At 33.1% G+C, this 21,514-nt stretch overlaps 1 protein-coding gene across 1 annotated transcript in view; it reads left to right on the forward strand.

Annotated features, from left to right (window-relative positions):
* RIOK1 (RIO kinase 1) overlaps nucleotides 1-21,514 on the forward strand; it is a 133,774-nt gene that overhangs the window by 27,499 nt on the left and 84,761 nt on the right. Inside the window, exons 2-5 of the mRNA XM_090389101.1 lie at nucleotides 719-798; nucleotides 1,987-2,079; nucleotides 4,831-4,880; nucleotides 12,717-12,807. Of these exons, the coding sequence (XP_090245227.1) occupies nucleotides 719-798; nucleotides 1,987-2,079; nucleotides 4,831-4,880; nucleotides 12,717-12,807 (314 nt within the window). The remainder of the gene's footprint in view (nucleotides 1-718; nucleotides 799-1,986; nucleotides 2,080-4,830; nucleotides 4,881-12,716; nucleotides 12,808-21,514) is intronic.

Consider the following 21,514-nt stretch of genomic DNA (forward strand, 5'->3'; position numbering starts at 1 on the left):
TATACTTTTCAGTTTTAAGTTATTGCTTAATAAATATATTTTTTTGAATTAGCAATTCATTGTTTTGTGGTCCTTGTTGTTCTAAAAAAATTCTGTTTTTTTTTTTTTTTTTTTTTTTTTGCTTATTTGGAACCAAATTTTTGGCAAAAGAAATGTAAACTGAATATTCATCCATTACAAGTGGTGGTTATTGAAGAGGGGTCAACTGCATTAAAACCATACTACTCACTTAGTGGGGGAGCCTTTCTGCCTTGAGCCCTGAAAATTATAAGACCTGCTGGTATGCTAGGTCTTATAATTTTCAGGGCTCAAGGTAGCACTGAAATTTTCTTACATCTTCAGCCTCAAGTATCCATGTGTAGACCAGATTAAGTTGTCACAAAGGCAGCTTTCCCCTTAGTGTGAATTTCTCCTTTGGTTTTAATGTCATGTAATGCCATGAAAATTTCACCTTCCTTTTATTTTCCTTTAGTGCCATAAAATTCTCAATAAGAGCCTCTCTAAGGTACCCATCTAGTTCTCAAGCTCTTTAGCCTATGTATTTAAAGTCTGTCCTCATGCAGGTGCCCTTATATATGTGAATAGTGTGTATGAGTACTTGCATTACGTCAATAATAGCTTTGCATGCACATGTATATATGTAATTTTCTTTTGAAGATATTATTTCTGTCTGTTATAGTATTACTGTTTATTTTAATTTTATTTATTTTTTATGTAGTCTTAACACACCAGAATTGGAGGAGAATTCTGATACAAAAGAAGTTACAGATCCAGTAATTGATGATGTCACAGCTAAAGGTATGAGATGTCATTTGTTTTAAGTAATCTGTTTATATTAAAAAATATCAGTTTATTTTTAGTTACTCAGAGTAAAGTCTTTCACCGAGTTTTTTTTTTTTTTTCCCTGCAAATTAATTTTTCACAAATCCGTTTTTACTGAAGCTGTATATAGGTTTTATTTATTTTATAGAGGGATCTTTTGTAAAATCTATTTCATATTTTTTCAGATATAAAATAGTATAAAATATGAATTGATAAATTTCATATTTTATTTATTAAAAAAAAAGTTGTATCATCATGCTGTCTGAAATATCTGTCTAGGATTAAAATATAGGTACAAAGTAAACAGTTTTGTTTAATTATTAAATAATTGGCTGATCTTTTGTGTATTGTGGTGGAGGAGTGTATAGAAATATACAGAAATTTCAGATGTTAACTGTAATTAATATTACAGACATGGTATGTTACGGAGTTTATATCTCATTTTTGTCTCTTAGCTTACTTTGGATCATAGAAATTTTAAAGTAGCTCTGTATCAAGGGATATAAGGAGGAGAGATTATAGAGTATTATCAAAATGTCTGTATATAAATCCTTTGTGTATATATATATATATATATATCTTTTGAGCAGATAGAAGATAGCTTAGTTGTGTATTAGATCACCTGGATACAGTGTTCTCCCCAGAAAAGTTTTCCCAACCTGGTGGCATTATGAAGTAGTCAAGTGGGGAAGTTAATATTTTGTAATATTATAAAATTTTCTGTTACTTATAAATGTGACTTAAGTGATCCAGAGCAAAAATTAATTGCATAATTTAATATTATATGCTCCTGTTGCATTGACCTCGATCGCATAGTATGTTCGAATTAATATTGATTGAGATCAGTGAGCAGTACCATACGGTACCGCGAGAATCGCTTAAATTTTAGCCGGGCAGTCAGTTAAATTCACCAGGCGGTGCACCCATTCAATAGGTCCTGGGGAGAACACTGTGGATAGGTTGGATTATTTTTATGTTCACTTAAGGAAATATTGCAAATTTTTATAGATATTTGCATTTCCCAATCATAACAAACCCAAAAGGATAGATTAATAAATCATTCTTATTCCTAGATGTTTTGTTTTTATTTTTTTAAAAATTTTATGATTGGAGTTATTAGTAAATTAAATTCAGTTTTGTTAATGCTAAATGAAATGTTTCTAGTGGAAGATGCATCTGTTCAGGAAGAAGTTGAAAGTGATGATAATAGTTTTGATGGAAATGATTCAGTTGATTGGGATGATCCTGTTATTGTAGGTAGGTACAGTTTTTTTTTTTTTTTTTATATATATATATATATATATTTTTTTTTTTTACATAGTGTATATGTTAAATTGTTTTTTTTTTTTTTTTTCATATTTTTTAAATGTTAAATCTGAACCATGTTTTCCAAATTCAGTTGTTTGATGAAGAACCTCACTTTTGATTTTGTATTCTATTTGCATAGTAAGATAATATGCAAATAGAATTATACAGAGCAAGTGAGCTGCTTGTTTTGTTGTTGCACTTGCTCATGTGTTTGGTGAAAGATGAGCACAACATAAATACAGGAATACCTCACATAGTGCGGTTTACAAATTGAAAAAAATTAACTGTTTTATGCACCAATGCATTTAATATGTATGTATTATAATGCCAGCACATAGGCCAATGCGTTATGGATTCAAGGCCATTCTGACTGTTGTCGAAACTCCCATCATATACGGACTCTGGTAACATTCATACATTAGTAAACACTAGATTCCGAGCGGTGAGGTCGTTGATTGTGCGTAAGCTGTACAAATATTTTTTGCTGTGTATTTTTATTAAAGATTATTTTTTAAAAATGTTACGCCTTTATACACAAATATGAGTAGAAAGAAGAAATGTAATTTCTTCTATCTGAGTGTTCTTCTAAATCCAAACATCGAACGAGGTATGAAAGTAAGGCAGGCATTGCAAAATGACATTCGATGTTATAAAGAGATGTATGCAGATAAAAAGAAGAAAAAACTGTGCAAACTAAGCTGATCAGTTATTTTTCAAAATAAAAATACAGTACATACTTCACTTATATTCTTTTGGTATGTACATACTGCAATAAAAATCATTTTACTGTACTTACTAGTATTTTTCATTTTTATCATTTCAGTTTCTTTTTTTGCAAGAACTTCATATGCATCAATTTATAGGAAACAAACACCTATATATTTTTGCAACTCGACCCACGTAATCAAATTGTCGGAACGCATTACATTAAAACACATACTAATAATACTTCGATTAGCGCGGTTTCGCATAGTGCGGTATTTTTTTGCCACGAATTAACCATGCTATGCGAGGTATTCCTGTACTATTAATACATAATAGCCAGTAGCCAATGAAGAAGCACATCATACAGTCTTTTCATGACAATTTTTGAAATATTTTTGTGTCGTGCAGATTGTATCAATAGCTGATTTTTTGCATGTTATCTTTACTTTGCAGTATCTACCCATATTCAAAATTTCAAGGAGGGGAATTTCAAAATTATGCCATTGAAGGTTTCAATAGCATAATTGTCACATCATATATTTTTATGTTGGGTTTCTTTTCTAGTGAATTTTTAAAATAGTATTAACCATTTTGCCATTTTATGTGTTTATAACTGAATGAAATAAGAGGATGGAGAGTACTTTTAGAACGTATAAATGAAGAAAATAATTTTGTAGAAAATAATTAAATTTGGAAGAAATACTCTTGATCACCATTCTGGTGTGTTCCAGCTGGTATGCAGAACTGTATTAAAAGTTTTCCAGATTTCAATATCCAAAAGTTGGCAGGTATATGTACCTGTCTCTGCAGTTACAAACTTTTTAAGTATGTCAGCTCCTCTTCAGTGTTGCACCTATTGTTTCAGTGTATGCTGTAGCTGCTTATTGTTGTAGTTACCCCATTGACAACAATATTGTGCAAGTTGCGTGTTCTCAGATTTCTCATAAAACTTATGAGTGGCCTGAAATGGTTCTAAGTTTGAACTTTCACTGTAGTTTTTCCTAAGGTACCTATACAAATTCCTGACTTTTTCCTGTATAATCATTAAGCTGAATGGCATATGTTGTGTGGTGTGATATTCAATCTTAAACAAGAAGTCTATATATCAAATGAAATTATTATATAATTATTATATAAATGAAATTATTATATTATCTAATCAAGAAGCATAGCACACGCTTCTTGATTAGACCAGGGTTCGAGCCCATGCCCACCAAATACGGAGGATGTGGAAATGTCAGGGAATGACCACCGCATATCCCCGGAGCAATATGGCCTTAGTTGCTAATGCTCCTAAAAACCAAATAACAAACAACAAACATAGTATAGAACAGTATAGTAAATATACTGTTCTGATGTTAGCAAGCAGTCTATGTAATTAGTGTAATTATAATATATTCTGTCATAGTTCCACTCTTGTTAACTTCCTATTCAATTTACTGCATCCAAAGAAGGTGCTGGTACAGTTTGTGTTTTTTTTTTTTTTTTTCTGCTTTACAATTGGCTGTACAAGTTTTGGTGCAAATCATGATTTTCAGTTACCTGTTTCAGAATATATAAAAACATTTTAATTTCATTTCCTTCACTCTTTCCAGTAGAAAAGATTTTATGATGACTTTTTTTTTCTGGCTCTTAGTGAATTAATTTTATATTTAAAAGTTGTAAAACCTTCAGTAGCAACTCGACCCACAACATGTGGTAACATATAAACATATTTTGATGGGCTGTATGGTATTTCACTAATTTTCTGGCTATTCTGCTGTTTCTAGAGCAGTTGATTAGTTGAACAGGATCAGTTTTGTGGCCTCCTTGTTAATGCCACTTGAGTTCTTTTTTTGAGGGATATATCAGTGATCTAACCATTATAAATCAGAGTGGATTTTTTAGCAACTCTAAACTGAAATTGAATATAATCTTAATAACTTCATTTGTTATGTATTTTCTTTGGTAGAGATATACCTGTGTGCAGTAATTTATTTTTTCCTATCAAACTAGGATCAAAGAAAGATTCTACTATACCAAAAGCTGTTCCAGTTGATCAAAAGGTCTGTGCTTATGTTTACAAAAATTTCATTAAGATTTATGTTATTTAATTTTTACAGATTCATTATAAAGAAATTGACACAGAGAGACAAATACAAAGACACAGAGACAGATTGTCTCTGTGTCTTTGTATTTGTCTCTCTGTATAACTTCAAGACAGTTAATCTTGAAGTTATACAGGATTAGCTAATCCTGTAGCAACAAAGCTAATCTTGAAGTTATAACTTCAAGATTAGCTTTGTTGCTTGCCACTCATTTGAAAAGGTTTGGGTTTGGATCTGAAGAAATGGAAGAATTATTTAAAAAATCCTTTTTGGGCAGGGGTGCAGGATTATTGGACATGTTTCATCCCTTAGACATGAATTTGTATTGGAGCATATATCACTGTTTCATAGTGAAATAATAACAACAAATCACATGCATGGGAATTCCAGGAATTCCCTTTTCAGAGATCAAGTCATGAAAAGAAGGTTAAAAATAAAGAATTGCTCGTTTTTTATAGCATATTGGCAATGGACAAGTGAAGGGCTGAGATCATAAAAACATATTATATCCGTGAAAGCAGTGATGCAGCAATACCCATTACCATCTATGTGGGATTTGTTGACGATCATGTTCAGTGCAATTGATATCTGATCCCAGGAGGGAGAGACTGCAGATGGAGTCAGAGGCTTGATACACTAGAAATTTAGTTGCAATCCATTACTGTGCTGTAAGTGAAGAGGATATTATGGATGCAAGAGGAAGCACCAATGCTCTGTACTTGGTCCTACATATCACCCTGAAGTATGTCCAACTGTAGAGCGTATAGATTCAGAAAAACACATCATTCTAAGTTCCTGTCATGATTGAAGGACAACACTTAGTGATCTGACAGCATCCTGCAGACTCAAGATGTCCATTTCAGTTTTACTGATGGTGTATATATTAATAAAAAAATAATAAAATAAATTTATTTTAAGCTGCAGCTATCTTCAGCAAAAATAGTTATATTATAACTTCTTAAGGCAGCCAATATTCCAGCACCACAGATAATGGTTTGTGTATTTTTTTATGTGAATATACAGATTCAAACTGTCACGTACTATAGTTATGTATGTTACACACAGGACTACACCTGGAACTAACATCACCAGTATGGGTAAAGAAAAGATAGATAAAATATATAAACTTGGGAGACACAAAAGTTAATGTAATGGCATTGAAGTATAACATTACTTATTAATAATGTGGTGCCATCCCCTAAATCAGCGTTTCCCAAAATATGTTCCATGAAAAATCGTGATTAATAATTTTAAAAAAAATAATAAAATAAATAAATTTTGCATATTTGTAGTATACACCACTTTTGTATCATTATAATTTTTAATATATATATTTTTTATTTTTATTTTTTCTGTGTGTCTTTTAATATACAAATCTTTTTTGTGTCTTTTAATATACTGGCATAGAGTAATAATCAAATAGACCGCGGAACACTTTATTTTAGGAGGATTTGCATAGAGAAGTATGCATAGAGGTGATGACATCTACGAAAAAGTAGCATTGTAGTTGTCTAATATGCCATTCGTATGTGATTTAGCCTGGAGTACACAGGTTAAACTCCAGGAGAGGGAGAAGTGAACCGATATCATAACTAAACTCACTTCCTTGTATAAATTTTTTTTGATAATTTTCAGTATTTTGAAATATTATTAAAATAAATGACCGTGGATTTATGGTTGAAAAAAGGAACTTTAAAATGAGAAGCAAGTACTTCTGGTATTTGTGGTCAACCATAAACGAACACAATATTATCACATTTCAAAGTAAGGAAGAACAATCGCAGCCTTTTGTTCCACAGAAATCTGAAGTGAAAAAACAGGAACCAACTAACAAAAGACCAAAATGAAAGTATTATGGCACTTATTTGAATTTCGATTTTACATATATCGGAAGTAAAGATGCTCCTGATGCACATATGTCATATGTAATAAAATGTTAGCAAACAATTCTTTGGCTTCCGCAAACAATTCTTTGACTTCCGTTTCGTAAGTGTTCCATAAATATATTGTGAGATGAAAAGTGTTCCTTGACTAAAAAAGTTTGGGAAATGCTGCCCTAAATCATTGGTTCCGAAAGCAGTGCCTGTGGGTGCCATGGTACCTCTAAGCTTTTTTTGGGTGCTTGCAGAAAGAAGTCAGTGAATACTGAAGGCTGTAATATGAGTAGGGATCATACATAAGATTATAAATATGTAAGGTACATTAATGCTATCCATGTGCTAAATCTTTGTGGCTGGTACATTGGTTAATCACTATTTCTCCCCTACACACACACACACACACACACACACACACACATCAGGTGGAAAAGGCTTGGGTTTGAATCCTGTCAATGACATGAGGAACTTTTATGGGCTTTTTCACTCTGTGACTGAGTTAGTCTCAGGCAAGAATAGCATGGTCCCCTCCTGGAAACACCAAGTCTTTTGTCCAGCAAAAGAGACAAAAAATTTATATGTCCACATGCTAAGGCCTATAACAGTGTTTGTAAGGAGTAGGTTACTCCTTGGTGGGATATGCTAGTATCATATGCACAGCTAATGAGGGAATCGTGCTTACACCCATTACTAGCAGGCTTACGAGAAAACAGCATGACTGTTCGTGGAATGTAAGCTGCACTACCATATCATGAAGTTACTGTTTTTCCTCTTACTTTGTGGTTTATTATACTTGGAGTTTTTTACACTAGTTGGGCTACTTTTTTCTCTAGATTGAGTGGTTGATGCTTGTCACTCTCTCATAAAATCCCAAGTGGCCTGTAGGCACAAAAAGGTTGGAGTCCACTGCCCTAATTGGTTGTATTGGTGCTCATTGGCACCTTATTGAAGGGAAGGCTAGGTACTTTATCAGTCCGTTATCTGATTCACAAAATTGAATCAGATATATTACCTAATTCAGTACATTATCTGATTTCACATTGTTTAAATTACAAAATGAGAGATGCCAAAAGGTGCAAAAACATAAATTTCCAAAGGTCAGTTAGTGAATGCTCTAAGCCAACCTGTAGGTTCACAAAATATTTATAAGAGGATTTCTTTCCATTTGTATAGAACAGGCAAAAAAAAAGATGCTGTTATATGACCTATGAATGGCATTGATATTCCAAATTGCAAACCTACTACCACGAGTTGCCCCATGTTGCACTATGAATAGGTAACACTCCTCAAGAAGAGAATTATAATGTTACTTATTAGTAATGTGGTGGAAGCCTTGCAATTTGAGAGATCATTGCCTTTTAGACAATCTTTTTTGTGTCTTTAGAGTGCTTGTTAGCTCATGGGAAAGAATGACTGCCTAGATTCCTTGATCTGACAGCAGCATACAGTGGCTGACAAAAAAACTGCATCACCTTAAAAAAAAGTAACATTTGTAGTGAAATGTATAACATATTGTTTGATTACAGTAATTTTGTTTGTTGCAAAGCAAAGGTATTGTGTCAGATAATGCTTTTATTGCATCAGCCATTGGAAGGGTAGGCGCCTCCGTAGCCAGGTGGGAAGGAGCAGCAGTGCGTAGCACACGCTTCTTGATTAGACCGGGGTTCGAGCCCGTCACCACCAAATACAGAGGATGCAGAAAGGTCAGGGAATGACCACCGCATATCCCGGAGCAATATGGCCTTAGTTGCTAATGCTCCTAAAAACCAAATAACAACAACAACAACAATTGGAAGGGTATACATGCTCATTAGTATCCTGTTTTGTGGAGGTGTAAGCATGGCTCCATATCTTCAGTTGGCACCAAGAAAAAAAAGTGCAGTTGTTGCTCGGTCCTAGGAAGGGCTTTCTGTGCGTGCTATCGCTGATAAAATAGGCTGCCACCAGTCAACAGTATCCCGGGTGCTGAAATTAAAGCATGAAAAGACCCGGATCAGGCCGTAAGACAGTGACTACACCTTCCCAAGATCGATATTTGAAATGGCTATGCCTTCATAATTGCCATGCTAGTGCTCCAGATCTAAAACTGGACTTTGAGGTGACCGCTGGTGTTGAAACAAGTGCTCAAACTATCCAAAGATGGCTTTTGGAATGTGGTGTACATGCCTATCGGCCCAAGAAGAAGCCTTTGTGGACCCAACAGATGAGAAAGAAGTGACTTGCTTGGGCTAAAACGCATGTTTCATGGACAAAAGAGCAATGGGACATCGTCGTATTTTCTGGCGAATTGAAATTCAACCTGCATGGCTCAGGTGGGAAGCAATATGTCAGAAGATGAAAATCGAAGGCATACCATCCTGACTGCATAACACTGACTGTAAAGTTCCCTGCTAGTCAGATGGTCTGGGGGATGCATAACAAGCAAAGGGGTGGGGCGAATTAAGTTTATTAATGGAATGGTGAATGCAGAAACCTACACTGCTGTCTTAGAGGGGTGCCTGAAACCCATTATTAGGGATCACCACACAGATGTCCAAAACTGCATTTTTAAACAGGACTCAGCACCTTGCCACACAGCAAAATTGTACGTTTTATGCTATTTAGATTTAATAATAAGTTTGTCTTCTTGTCTCACAAGGCTTAAAACATACTACTTACACCAATGTTTTCCCTTGTTTTTCTCCCTTAAAGTGCAATCATACCTCAGAAATGCTGCCATTACAGTGACCCGGCAACAGTCCACATTTGAACCCTATTGAAAATTGCTGGTACATAATGTCATCTAAAATTGCTGAGAAGAAGCCAACAAGTAATCAGCAGCAGGAGAGCTTTGTAAGGGTATGGTACCACGAAATTGGGCAACTGTATATCCAGAAGTTGATTAACTTTATGCCAAATTGTTGCAAAGCTCTAATTGCAGCTTGAGGAGTAACAACAAAATATTGAGGACTTATTTTGCTCATTTACAGTACATAATACTGTTACGTTAACTTGTCATTTCAGTTTGTACATGTAAATGGAATAAAACGTTTGTTTGGTTGTCATGATTGTCATTTGCAGGATTTCTTATATTTTCATTAATTATGAATTTTACCCTTTGGGAAGATATTTATGGCAATTAGGTATATCAGGCAGAGTCTTTTTATTGGATTTCATTCACTGAGATCTAACAAATGCATTTCGAACATTTCTGCAATCACAATGCAGCACAAAACACATTATTTGCAAAATTCACAAGTGATACAGTTTTTTTGTCTGCCACTGTATTTGTAGCTTTGGGGTTATGGCAGAGTCAAGAAATTTGATGCTGTTTTTGTATAGCTACTGCCAGAGAAAATTACAACTTCATTATAACTGTTTTATTACAGTCAATAAACCAGTAGCAGTTAACAGTGTACAAGCACTCCCCAACTTACGGAAATTTGACTTTACGTAATTTTTTACCAGCCAGTGTAAACTTAAAAAAATTGAGGAAACGTATTTGCATCCTGTAGGAATAAATGGAGGTATTGTGAAAATATCATAATGTGAACCCAATAACACTTTTTTTTTTTTTTTTTGATAATTCGTTCCAAGACCTCGGAATTTGAAATTTTCGCTATATAACTAAGCCATTTATTTCTCTAAAAGGTCATTTTTATAACAGAAATTGCACTACACTTTCATACATTATCATATGTTCCTTATAAGAATCAATTTTGAATGCCTTTGTGATATTTTTCTAAAACACATTTCACATTTCTGTTACGACCATAAAAACAATTTGCACTTTCCGGTTTATTTGGGCTTTTCTGTTAGCGCAATCTATTATTATTGTTGTTGTTATTTTGGTTTTTAGAGCATTAGCAACTAAGGCCATATTGCTCTGGGGATATGCGGTGGTCATTTCCTGACCTTTCCACATCCTCCGTATTTGGTGGTCATGGGCTCAAACCCCGGTCTAATCAAGAAGCATGTGCTACGCACTGCTGCTCCTGCCCAACTGGCTACGGAGGCGCCTACACAATCTGTTATAAACGGGTAGTAAACTCGATCTTAATGCATTCGCGATAATACCGATAACTAGAATTCTGTGGGTTTTTACATTACAGTTGTTATTCTTGTTGTTATTTGGTTTTTAGGAGCATTAGCAACTAAGGCCATATTGCTCCGGGGATATGCGGTGGTCATTCCCTGACCTTTCCGCATCCTCTGTATTTGGTGGCTCACGGGCTCGAACCCCGGTCTAATCAAGAAGCGTGTGCTATGCACTACTGCTCCTGCCCACCTGGCTACGGAGGTGCCTACATTACAGTATTATGGTGAAATGAGTTCCCCTTCACTGAAATCTTCAATCATATAAAAAAGTGTTTTCAGAAACTTCTCTTCATTCCTATTTACTTATTACAATGGTGAAGGGAAAGGGACCAATGGAAAGTGCAACTGCTGACAGTGCTAGGAAATGAAACAAAATTGATTTAGAAATGAAGATGATATAAAAGAACGTCTGAAAAGGATCAACACATTTAAGATCAACAGTGAAAACAGCGTTCAGGTGCTATATCGAGGATGGCAGCTATTAATAATATCGATGGAAAATCAGATTCAGAAGCAAGTGCCCCTGAGTCCAATGGCCAATAAAGCAAAAGCAAGAAGTATTTATGAAGATATTAAGGATAAGTACGCAAACACCAAACCAAGTTTGTGGCAAGCAACGGGTGGTTTAATAGGTTCAAGCATTGCGCTGTTTTCCAAAACATTAAAGTATGTGGTGAAATTGCCAGTGCCAATTCTGTAGCTGCAGAGAAATTTTGTGATGTGTTGAAAAAAACCCCTTCTAAATCTCAGCAGCATGCTTATCAGCTGGAGAGTTAATTCTGGCAACGATCCTCGAAAGGGAAAACTTGCTGACGTTATGCCTGTCTTCTCTCTCTCTCTTTTTGTAATGTAGTAATTTTGTACACTTTTGTAATTTTTACTGCGCATTAGATAAAAAAAAAATTGAATAAATAATTCTATTTACATGTTCGTTGAATGTTTCCTTTTTGCTTCAATCAAATTCAGCTTGCATAGTTGCGAGCATTTGGGGAAATTCTGGCTTATGTAAAATTCGACTTATGTAGAGAACGCAACCCTTACATAAGTCGGGGAGTGGCTGTATTTGTAGTTTGCTATGTATTTTGTCTGGCAGTATACAGGCTCGCTCTCACAGTGTTCATACCTGGTCCACACACAGTACACCAAATCACAACCAATCCTTATATAGCATGGTAGCTCTTTATAATTCCACAGCTCAAAGATATTGTCAAGGAGATAAAAAAAAAATACTATACAGAATGCACAGTTGTTACTGTAATATTATTCTTAAGATACACTACAGCTTGTGCACAAGCTAACTGAAGACGAATATCGAAAGTTGCTCGTGCACAACTATTAGCTTTTCATTAATAATTAATCTATTCAAGGTTATTTCCACCTTTACGATTTTAATCGACAACTGTGAAATGGAATGTACATTTCCTTTCTTACGTGCATTTTTTAATGGTTTAATTAATTTCATGTTTTAAATTTTGAAAATTCAAATTGAACTATGGCTTTAGTAATGATTTAGTACAAGTAAGGTTCTCATTCTTTTTAACTATGTGTCTTCTATAATCTCATCACATCCAAGCGAATTTGTCAAGAGGTGAGTGCTGAAAATTAAGCGGTGCTACTTTAATATATTTAGTCATTACAATACAGCACATAAGAAGTACCTAAACTTACAGTTAGATAAATTGTATATTTAAATCCTAAATTGTTGTATTGGCTTATTAAAATAAGTGATTTGTATTAAATCATATATTAGTTTAATTTTACTTGAAGTTGTATGAATTTTTTCAAGTATGAGAAGATTTAAAATAGTTAGATTAGTTTTTTTTGTTTTTTTTTTCCCCAGGCAAAAAGAATGAATCAGCAGCAAGACGGGAAGAGGACAAATTACCAGTCATCCAGGCTATTTCACACGTATGCTAATAAAATAAATGTTGGTAAGTATATGTTGGAAGAACTAAAATCAAAGCAGTAGTGTGTAAATGTGGTTTTGTATATAATACTTAATTATACCTGCTTTAATTCCGTAAAACAATTTATTATATATTGTATATATATAATTATATCTGCTTTAATTCTGAGTGAGGTGCTTTTTTTTAGAGGCATAAATTATGAGGCATAAAAATTATTAGGAAAAAGTACTCAACTTATATAAATTATTTATATAGTGAAAAAAAAAAAAAAATGCTGTGTATAGATAGTAATAATTACTAAGATTAGCTTAAATGAGCAGGGGAAAAATATGGCGCCTCCGTAGCCAGGTGGGAAGGAGCAGCAGTGCGTAGCATACGCTTCTTGATTAGACCGAGGTTCGAGCCCGTCACCACCAAATACGGAAGATGCGGAAAGGTCAGGGAATGACCACTGCATATCCCAGAGCAATATGGCCTTAGTTGCTAATGCTCCTAAAAACCAAATAACAAACAAACAAACAAACAGGGGAAAAATATTTTAAAACTGTTAAATGAGAAACATCTCAAAACTGAAGGTACCTCCCATAATTTTTTATATATATATAGTTGGACTAACTTGATTACCAGATTTGTATGCACAATAATACTTATATGTCGAAGCGCCATTAAAAAGAAAAAACATGTACACTCACACATATATATAAAGAGAGCTGAAACAGTTATAAACTCCCTTATAATAAGAAAGTCAACATTAAGATTCCTTGTCAGGTCTAAAATCCATCCGGCCTCAATCTAATGGGAATAAGTGGTTTGGCTGCTACCATCGTAAAACAGGATGCTTTAAGTCTTCCTGATTTAGGAAATGTATTAAGGGGTTGATAGTGGGAAAACCAAGAAGGTAAAAACTTCTTTTGGAAAGGTGAGGTGCCTGACTGTTAGTTTCAGATTAATTAGGTAGACTTCAAGCTAATAAGCTTGAAGTCTACCTTGAAGTCTGGTGTTGCTACTTAATTAGTCTGATCAGATTGCAATCAGACCATAAAATGTAGGAACAAAGAAGAAAGGTTATTTAAGTCCTTATAAAGATGTAATATGTTTATTATTGAGTATAAATGTACATATCACTGTGATCATATAAGAGCATTGTCAAGTCAGGACCTGGAAAACAATCTTAATTCAAAAGTGCAATACAAATATGTCAGAATATATTTTTAATTTAAATAATCCAAAGGGAAGTATGCTAATGTTAATAAAACTGCCTTTCCATACCTTGAAGAAGATGAAAATACATTTAAATTTTAAAAAGGCATAGTACTGTTTCTGTTATAGAAAACAAACACTAATTACCACAAAACGAACGTGGCAAATTAATACAGTAAACCCCCGCTATTCGCGGGGGTTACGTTCCTGAGAAATTCGCGAATACCGAAAACGTGAATACTGAGTTATGGCTCCCATAGTAATAAAGGGGTTCCGTTCCAAAGTATGAAATATATAAGAAAAACTAGTCTAAAATTTTGTCTACGTATGTACCTTCATAATATGACTATGTACATAGACAGTACATAGTGAAATGCAAGCATATGGCATCGAAATGAAAATAACAAACAATTTAATATTAAATGTAATATTTATTAGAAATTTCAAACCAGCGCCTTTGCTAGCAAAAAAAAAACATCCCGCCAGTGCTATCACCAGTTTCGCTAAAGTGTTGATAGAGGAGTTTTGCCTTTTCGCGAATGATGAGTGAACTTAACGGAATTTTATTTCGAGTTCGGTCTTCTATCCACAGATTTAAAGCCTTTTCCATTTTTTCTAATTTAACATCACGAGTTACAGAGCAAATTTTTGAAGCAATTAGCGCGTTTTCACGGACACTACGGCGGATTTTTGATTCCGATTTCTTGATTGATCATACCGTTGACTCATTGATTTTATAATGTTTTGCCACTGAGGAGACACTTTCACCATTAGAAATTTTGTCTAATAACTCAATTTTATTCGCTAATGTTATCACCTTCTTTGATATTTTCACATTTCTCTTTTTATTCGTAGCCATATTTTTGTAGGGGTTAGAAAGAACTTGTCCACAATAAAGTCACTTTCTTCCGTTAACACACTCGAAAAAGTCTGTTTTACACTGCAAAACGGTAGATTTATCATTTTTGTAAGCATATCAATTTATAAATTGATAAATTTATTCAGTTTATAAGCATATAAATTAAAAGCAAACGACGAAACCTTCCATGACTAACACATACTGAACAAGGATTAGCGAGAAACATCCACGCTCGCGATTTTTTCACCCCTCTCCCCCCACCCACTGAGCGCTGTTTTGACCGGGAAAGATAATTTTAGCCACGCCCATGTTTTTTATGGCGGAAAATATTCACGGCGCTTTAAAATTCACAAATTTTTAGGTTTCATTTTATATTAAATCGGCGATCGCGAAACCGTGAATACAGATACCGCGAATAGCGGGGGTTTGCTGTACTTCAATTAGGGTTATTCTTGGCAAGGTGTGATTCTGCTACCTTACCAAAATATCCCAATACTCAAAATAAAATGAAATCATAGAAATAAGAAAAAGACAAAACAATGCTCACCTTCACAGGTTAAAATGCACCACTCTCTGCCCAAAGAGAGTGGTGCATCCTCACATCCACCAAAGCATGTGTGCCAATTTCATAATAAATAAGTGGAATTAAATAAAGACAAGAAACTTACAAGCACCACCTGTTCAAGGGACATCAGCACTTGTGAACTCCTTTTTGGAGTTCATAATGATATAGTCATTTATCCCTTTCTTGTTTCTGTTATTCTCCATTCATATAAACTTCTGTCTATCTGTCTTTAGGCTGAAATACTGTGGTTGTAATTAAGAATGTAAATATGTAAGAGTGAAAACTTCTGACTTGTGCAAAACTATAGAAACCTTTTACCATTATTATTAGGTTTACCTTTACAAAATTTCCTAAAATATCTCTATAGCTGTAAATATCATTTCTACCCTGCTATTTAAATTTTAAACCAATACTATATCATTATCATTAATTTCCCCCTCTCCTTTCTAAGATATTTAGGAACTATTCTCTTTCAAATATACTGCTAAAGGATTTTGATCAGAACAAAATGTAGGAACAGAGAAGAAAGGCTACTCAAGTCCTTGTAAAGATGTAATATACTTATTGAGCTATAAATGTACATATCAGTGTGATGATGGAACAGCATTGTCAAGTCAGGACCTAGAAAACAACACTTAATTCAAAAGTGCAATACCTCTATTTGAGAGTACTTCCTCTCTGTCTGTCTGTCTGTCTGTCTGTCTGTCTGTCTGTGTGTGTGTGTGTGTGTGTGTGAGAGAGAGAGAGAGAGAGAGAGAGAGAGAGAGAGAGAGAGAGAGAGAGAGAGAGAGAGAGAGAGAGAGAGAATGAATACTCAAAATTTATTAAAAATTAGACACCTGACTGCATGTTATTTATGTAATTTTAAATAGTTTATTGAATCCCCCAAGTAAAAATTAGATAAATTTAAACCTGTTTCCTATCAAAAGGAGCGTACAGTATACTAAATAATATTGCATTCTTGATAATAATGTTTCGGGTCTGACTTTGGTTGTCTCTTGTGACAAACTTTATCTTGGTTTATTAAAAATAAGTGATATGTATTAAATCAATTTAAAAAAGTAAAAGAAATAAAGGAGTATTAAAATAACTAAATAAAAATGATTATTTAAAAAAAATAAAATTTTAAAATTAAAATGATTATTTATTAAATAAAATTCAATAATTATAAAAATAAAAAAAATAATAATAACTAAATGCACCTGTGGTTAGGGGCAATCACAGATAGGAGAGGGGCTATAGTCCCCCTCCTTATGATCAAAGTAATGTGGATTTTTTTTACTTCTACATAACGATTAAAGCTTAATGATTTCATAGAACACTGTTTCAGCTTCCCCTCCTAGAAAATCTTGAACCAATCCTGCCTATGGTTTAATTCCTCAAAAATCTATGGATTTGTGATATATATGGTTATTTATACTGTATTTGGGAATTTTGCAAAAATGAGTTGGTAATATCTTTAGTCATTTGTATAAAATATAATATAATATAAAAAAAAAATTAAGAATTACAATTACTTAATTGGAAGTCAAATGATCTGTTACCTGCTTGAGTAAAGTCTAGATTTTTTGGGGGTTATGTTTCTACCCTAATGCATTTTGCATTAGGGTGGAAATTGTGTATGCATTTTTGTTAGCTAGCTTAAATCAGATCCTTTGGCTTCCAGTTAAGTAATTGTAGCATGTTTCTAATTCCTGTATTAAATTTTTTTTTAATATTATATTTTAGGCATGTAATGATTAAAGGTATTACAAACCCCTATTTGTGTATAATTCCTAAATCCAGCATTGATAACCATTTGTATCACAAATCCATCAGTTGACTTTTTAGGATTTAGATTTATTTGAAGAATTAATTAATTATGAATCACCCATGCATGCATTGTTTTTAATTTAGTTATTTTATACCTTTTGCTTTTTCTTGATAATGGGTACCCAAAACTGGATCTGAAATGTTGATAAGAATGTAATATTATTTGTTATATTGGGCATGTCTTTTTGGTAGAAAATGTTATTTTTTTTAATCTAATTTCTACTTAGGGAACTCAATATCTCATTTAAAAAAATAAATAAAAAATCATTTAAAATTGCATAAATAAAATGGAGGCGAGTGTTTAAATTTTAATTAATTCTTATATTTCAATTTTTTTCCCTTTTTTTTTTTTTTTTGCTTTGGGCTTTATGCAGAACCAAATTTCATCACTGAACTTTTTAACTTAAATTTTTTTCACATAACTACTGGTACAGTCAGTTAAACTTTCTTCCAAAATTGTTCTGAAAGCTATTGTTTTTCTGCACTTTCCTGGTATTCACACGCTTTGTTTCCAATGCTTACAATTTTGGTATCATAACAACATAGTTCTTCAGCTAATTCTACTTCTTTGCCGTTTAAGGTCTGGTGGCATTGGCAGTATGTTGATGATTGTTCCAGTATCATATTTATTACTGTGTGCATCCTGGTTTCTGTGGAACCTTCTTGACCTGGGCGAAGTTTTAGTGCCCTGAGTCTCGGTTGCTTTGGTTTATCATAAATAGGTGGGCAGTCTATGTTCTCAGTGAGTCAGCCTAGTCCTATTTTGAAGTATATATACAGGTAGTTCCCAACTTTATGAGTTAATTCATTCCTAGCATGCGCTCATAAAGCGAAAACTCATAAAGTGTGAATTTATTTCCCATAGACGTAATGTTAAGTAAAGGTCAACAAAACAATAGTTTATGCTTAAACAATGATTTATTTATCCAAAGAAATGAAAACATAACCTTTAAAATCAAGCAAATTATAATAATAAAGAAATTATTTATCATACAAATATTAATGTTTATTCTTCATCATCATTAACTAAATGCACACTCAACTAGTGTTGATGGTTCATCACTCATTGTTGGCTCGGCACTCATTGTTGGTTTGTTGGAAGCATACCTTCTTTGGAAATGCTTCAAGAGTCGTTTGTTTCCAAAACACTCTTCTCTTTTCTATATAAATTTCACAATAGCATGCATAAGCATTTTTTAAATTTGTAGCAACTTTTCCAGTACGCTCAAAATTTGAATCTCGTGACTTGAAAATCTCAATTGCTTTTTTTGTGTTGAAAAGCTTCATCAAGCCTCTTGAGAGTGAAGGAACAAATGGGAATTTCAGCTGTTAAACCTTCTTCCTCAGCTTCTTCACATTTTGCCATTTCAATAAGGTCTTCATTTGTGAGCTCTCTGTGTGCTTGAAGTAGATCAGTGACATCAGTTATAGAAACCTCAAGTTGCAATTAGTTATCAACATTTACGGCCGCTTCTGTTTCATTTTGTATGATCTCTGCCGATTCTTGAAATCCTTCAAAGTTATCAATAAACTGATGACAGAGTTTATTCCAAACACACTTCATGTTCTCTGTAATTTTGTTCCATGCTCATTTTGTTATTTTGATTGCATCTAAAATATGGAGTTCTTTCCAAAATTCTTTAAGAGTTGGACCTCCTTCCTTATCTCTGCCTGAACAAACAAGCACACACATAGTAGTACTGTACTGTATTGTATTGCTACTTGCATGGTTTGAAATGCTGTATTTGTGAATGTTTATTCAATGCAATTAATGCTCATATTTTCGATTTTGTTGATACTTGAAAAAGAGAACTCGTGAACTCATAAAGTGGGAACTGCCTGTACTAAGATTTTTTTTTTACTGTACCACATAATAACCATAAAGAATTGCTTTAAATAATCGAAGTGAGAAAGATTGTTTAAGAAAAATGTTAGGAACCAAATTAAAATCAGTAAAATTAGTGTTTAATACAAACACCATATTTTACAATAGTTTTAATAGTTAATCAACCTTTTTTTTCTCTTTAAATATTTATCCATTTTACAAGCTTTGACATTTTTCAAGCTTGCAGATTTTTGCCGAAGCAGTTTTCAGGATGATCAGGAAATATATTTGATGGACAAATCACAAAAATTGTAAGCCATCTACTATTTCTGGTTTTACACAATGTAATTTTTCATTAACAAAGAGTATTTTTAAAAATATATAACCCTGTATTGATAAATATAAAAATGTGAAGTATTACATTGGGTAAAGCTAAAAACATTGACTTATTCAGTTTAGTTTATTCAATTTTTCTAAACTATTTTTTTTTTTTTTTTAAATATGGTTACTCATTATATTCTTTGGACTCTACCTCTATTAGAGCCTTTTGTTTTGGTTGCTGTAACTATTTAAAATTAAAATAATTTTCTTTTTCTTTACCTCCTATTACTAAATAGGTTCAGATAAAAAAAATAATCTCACTACAACACTTTGTTGGAAATTAATTATTTAAATGCGTACTGTTTTTTAAGGATTCAGTATTGTCAGTGTGAGATTCTTTTCTCAGTGCCTTTACTCTTTCTTTCCATAATCTTGCTGCTATCTCCTCTATTATATGCCAAACTAAACTGCTAATTCCATTATAAAAAGTCTTTATATTTTGTGTCCCAACTATTATATGGGTATTTAATCAGGAAAACCTTTATTCTATGGAGGTTCACTTTCTCTTAACTTTTTCATAGACCTCTCTGTTCACTGGGTAAAATGATAGCTGGTTTACTGTTTAACTTCTCATCTAATGCTGGTGTTCCTTCCTCAAGGTTTTGTTCTTTCATCCACTGTTTTCCTCTTGTACATTGATGTCTTTCCATTAATGAGCTCTTCCATTGATTAAAAAGTTCAAAAAAGTATTAGACTCAAGGATAAGCTTTGAGTCTAATACTTTTTTTTATAACCATATGAACTACAGTTCGATTCTAATCGAATATTTGGAATAAAATATTTCTGAGTGAAGTTAACATGCCACCTGTTTACTGAGGAGTGAAAATAAAATCATATGCCTATGTTATCAGATCTGCTTTACTGCTGATTTTGAAAACTTTTTTTTAAATTTTTTTATCAAGCGTCAATATGAAACAGAAACAAAACAACAAAATCAACCACAGTGGAAATCTTTGTTGCTGTAACCAAAGAAAGTATGGAAAGTATTCAGCTAAACAGAAGTGATAGTAATGATTAGTTTCTCTGACCAAGGAGTTTTAAGCTATGAATATATACCACAAGGCAAGCAATTAATGCCACTGTTTAGATTTTTTAAGATATTTTAATTCAGGATGCAGTTGAAAAAAATGGATAAAATTGGGGATGCAGTTGGTTGATGCCTGACAATTACAATAATTCTTGTCCATTGAGCACAATTTGTTCATAAATTTTTGGCAAAACATTTTTCTGCAGTTGCCACAGTCCCTATATTCATTGATATGGCTCTACGTGATGACTGCTTTTCTTTTCTTTTGTTTTCCTTTAACTCGGAGTGCTAATGTGGAAACCGTAAAACAGAATGTGATGGGGTAGTTTTTTTAGGAACATGACTCTAGAAATTGCAAAATTTGCAAAAAATAGCAAACAAAAGTTGCAGAAAGAGAATGTTTTGAAGGAGATTAAGACACATTCCTTTAAGCCAAATATTTTGTTTTATATAACTTCAGTCTCAATACTTGAACATACATCTCTATGTAAACAGTTTTCTTTCTCTCAAAGTTAGAATTTTCAGCTAACTTAAATTTTGTTTATAGATTTATTTTCTTCATGGAGTGGTGCAGTATCTAAGGAAGATATTTTATACACAGTTGCTGTTTTATGGTTTGGGCTTGTTCTGTAATATTAAAATGAACTTAGATAATATAATACAAAATTTTGGTCAGACAGAAAAAAAATCAGTTAATTCTACATTTATAAGCTAGAGTTTGAATGATTTTCAAAATGCAAGTTTTATTTATTTAATATTTAAATTGTTGATGTGAAAAATTATCCATCATAATGATGTATTTGATGGACCGAAAAGAAAAAGCCCATGCAAATGTAACATAACAAAATTGCTTTTTCAACAATATGTTTTGATTAATCTTTAAAACAAGAAATCTAGTAATGCTCTGTTTGCTGTGTTTGGGATAACTGTAGCCCTAAATAAACAAATTTTGTTCATTTGGTCCCATAGTGTAGGTGTAGGATGTTCTTTCTGGAAACTTGTTTCCAGAAAGAACATCCTAGCATACAATTTACTTATAACCTTAGCTGCTTTGGCATTTAT

This window comes from Mastigoproctus giganteus, chromosome 14 (genome assembly GCF_048544385.1).
Source record: "Mastigoproctus giganteus isolate SK-2022 chromosome 14, ASM4854438v1, whole genome shotgun sequence".
In the NCBI taxonomy this organism is placed as follows: domain Eukaryota; kingdom Metazoa; phylum Arthropoda; class Arachnida; order Uropygi; family Thelyphonidae; genus Mastigoproctus; species Mastigoproctus giganteus.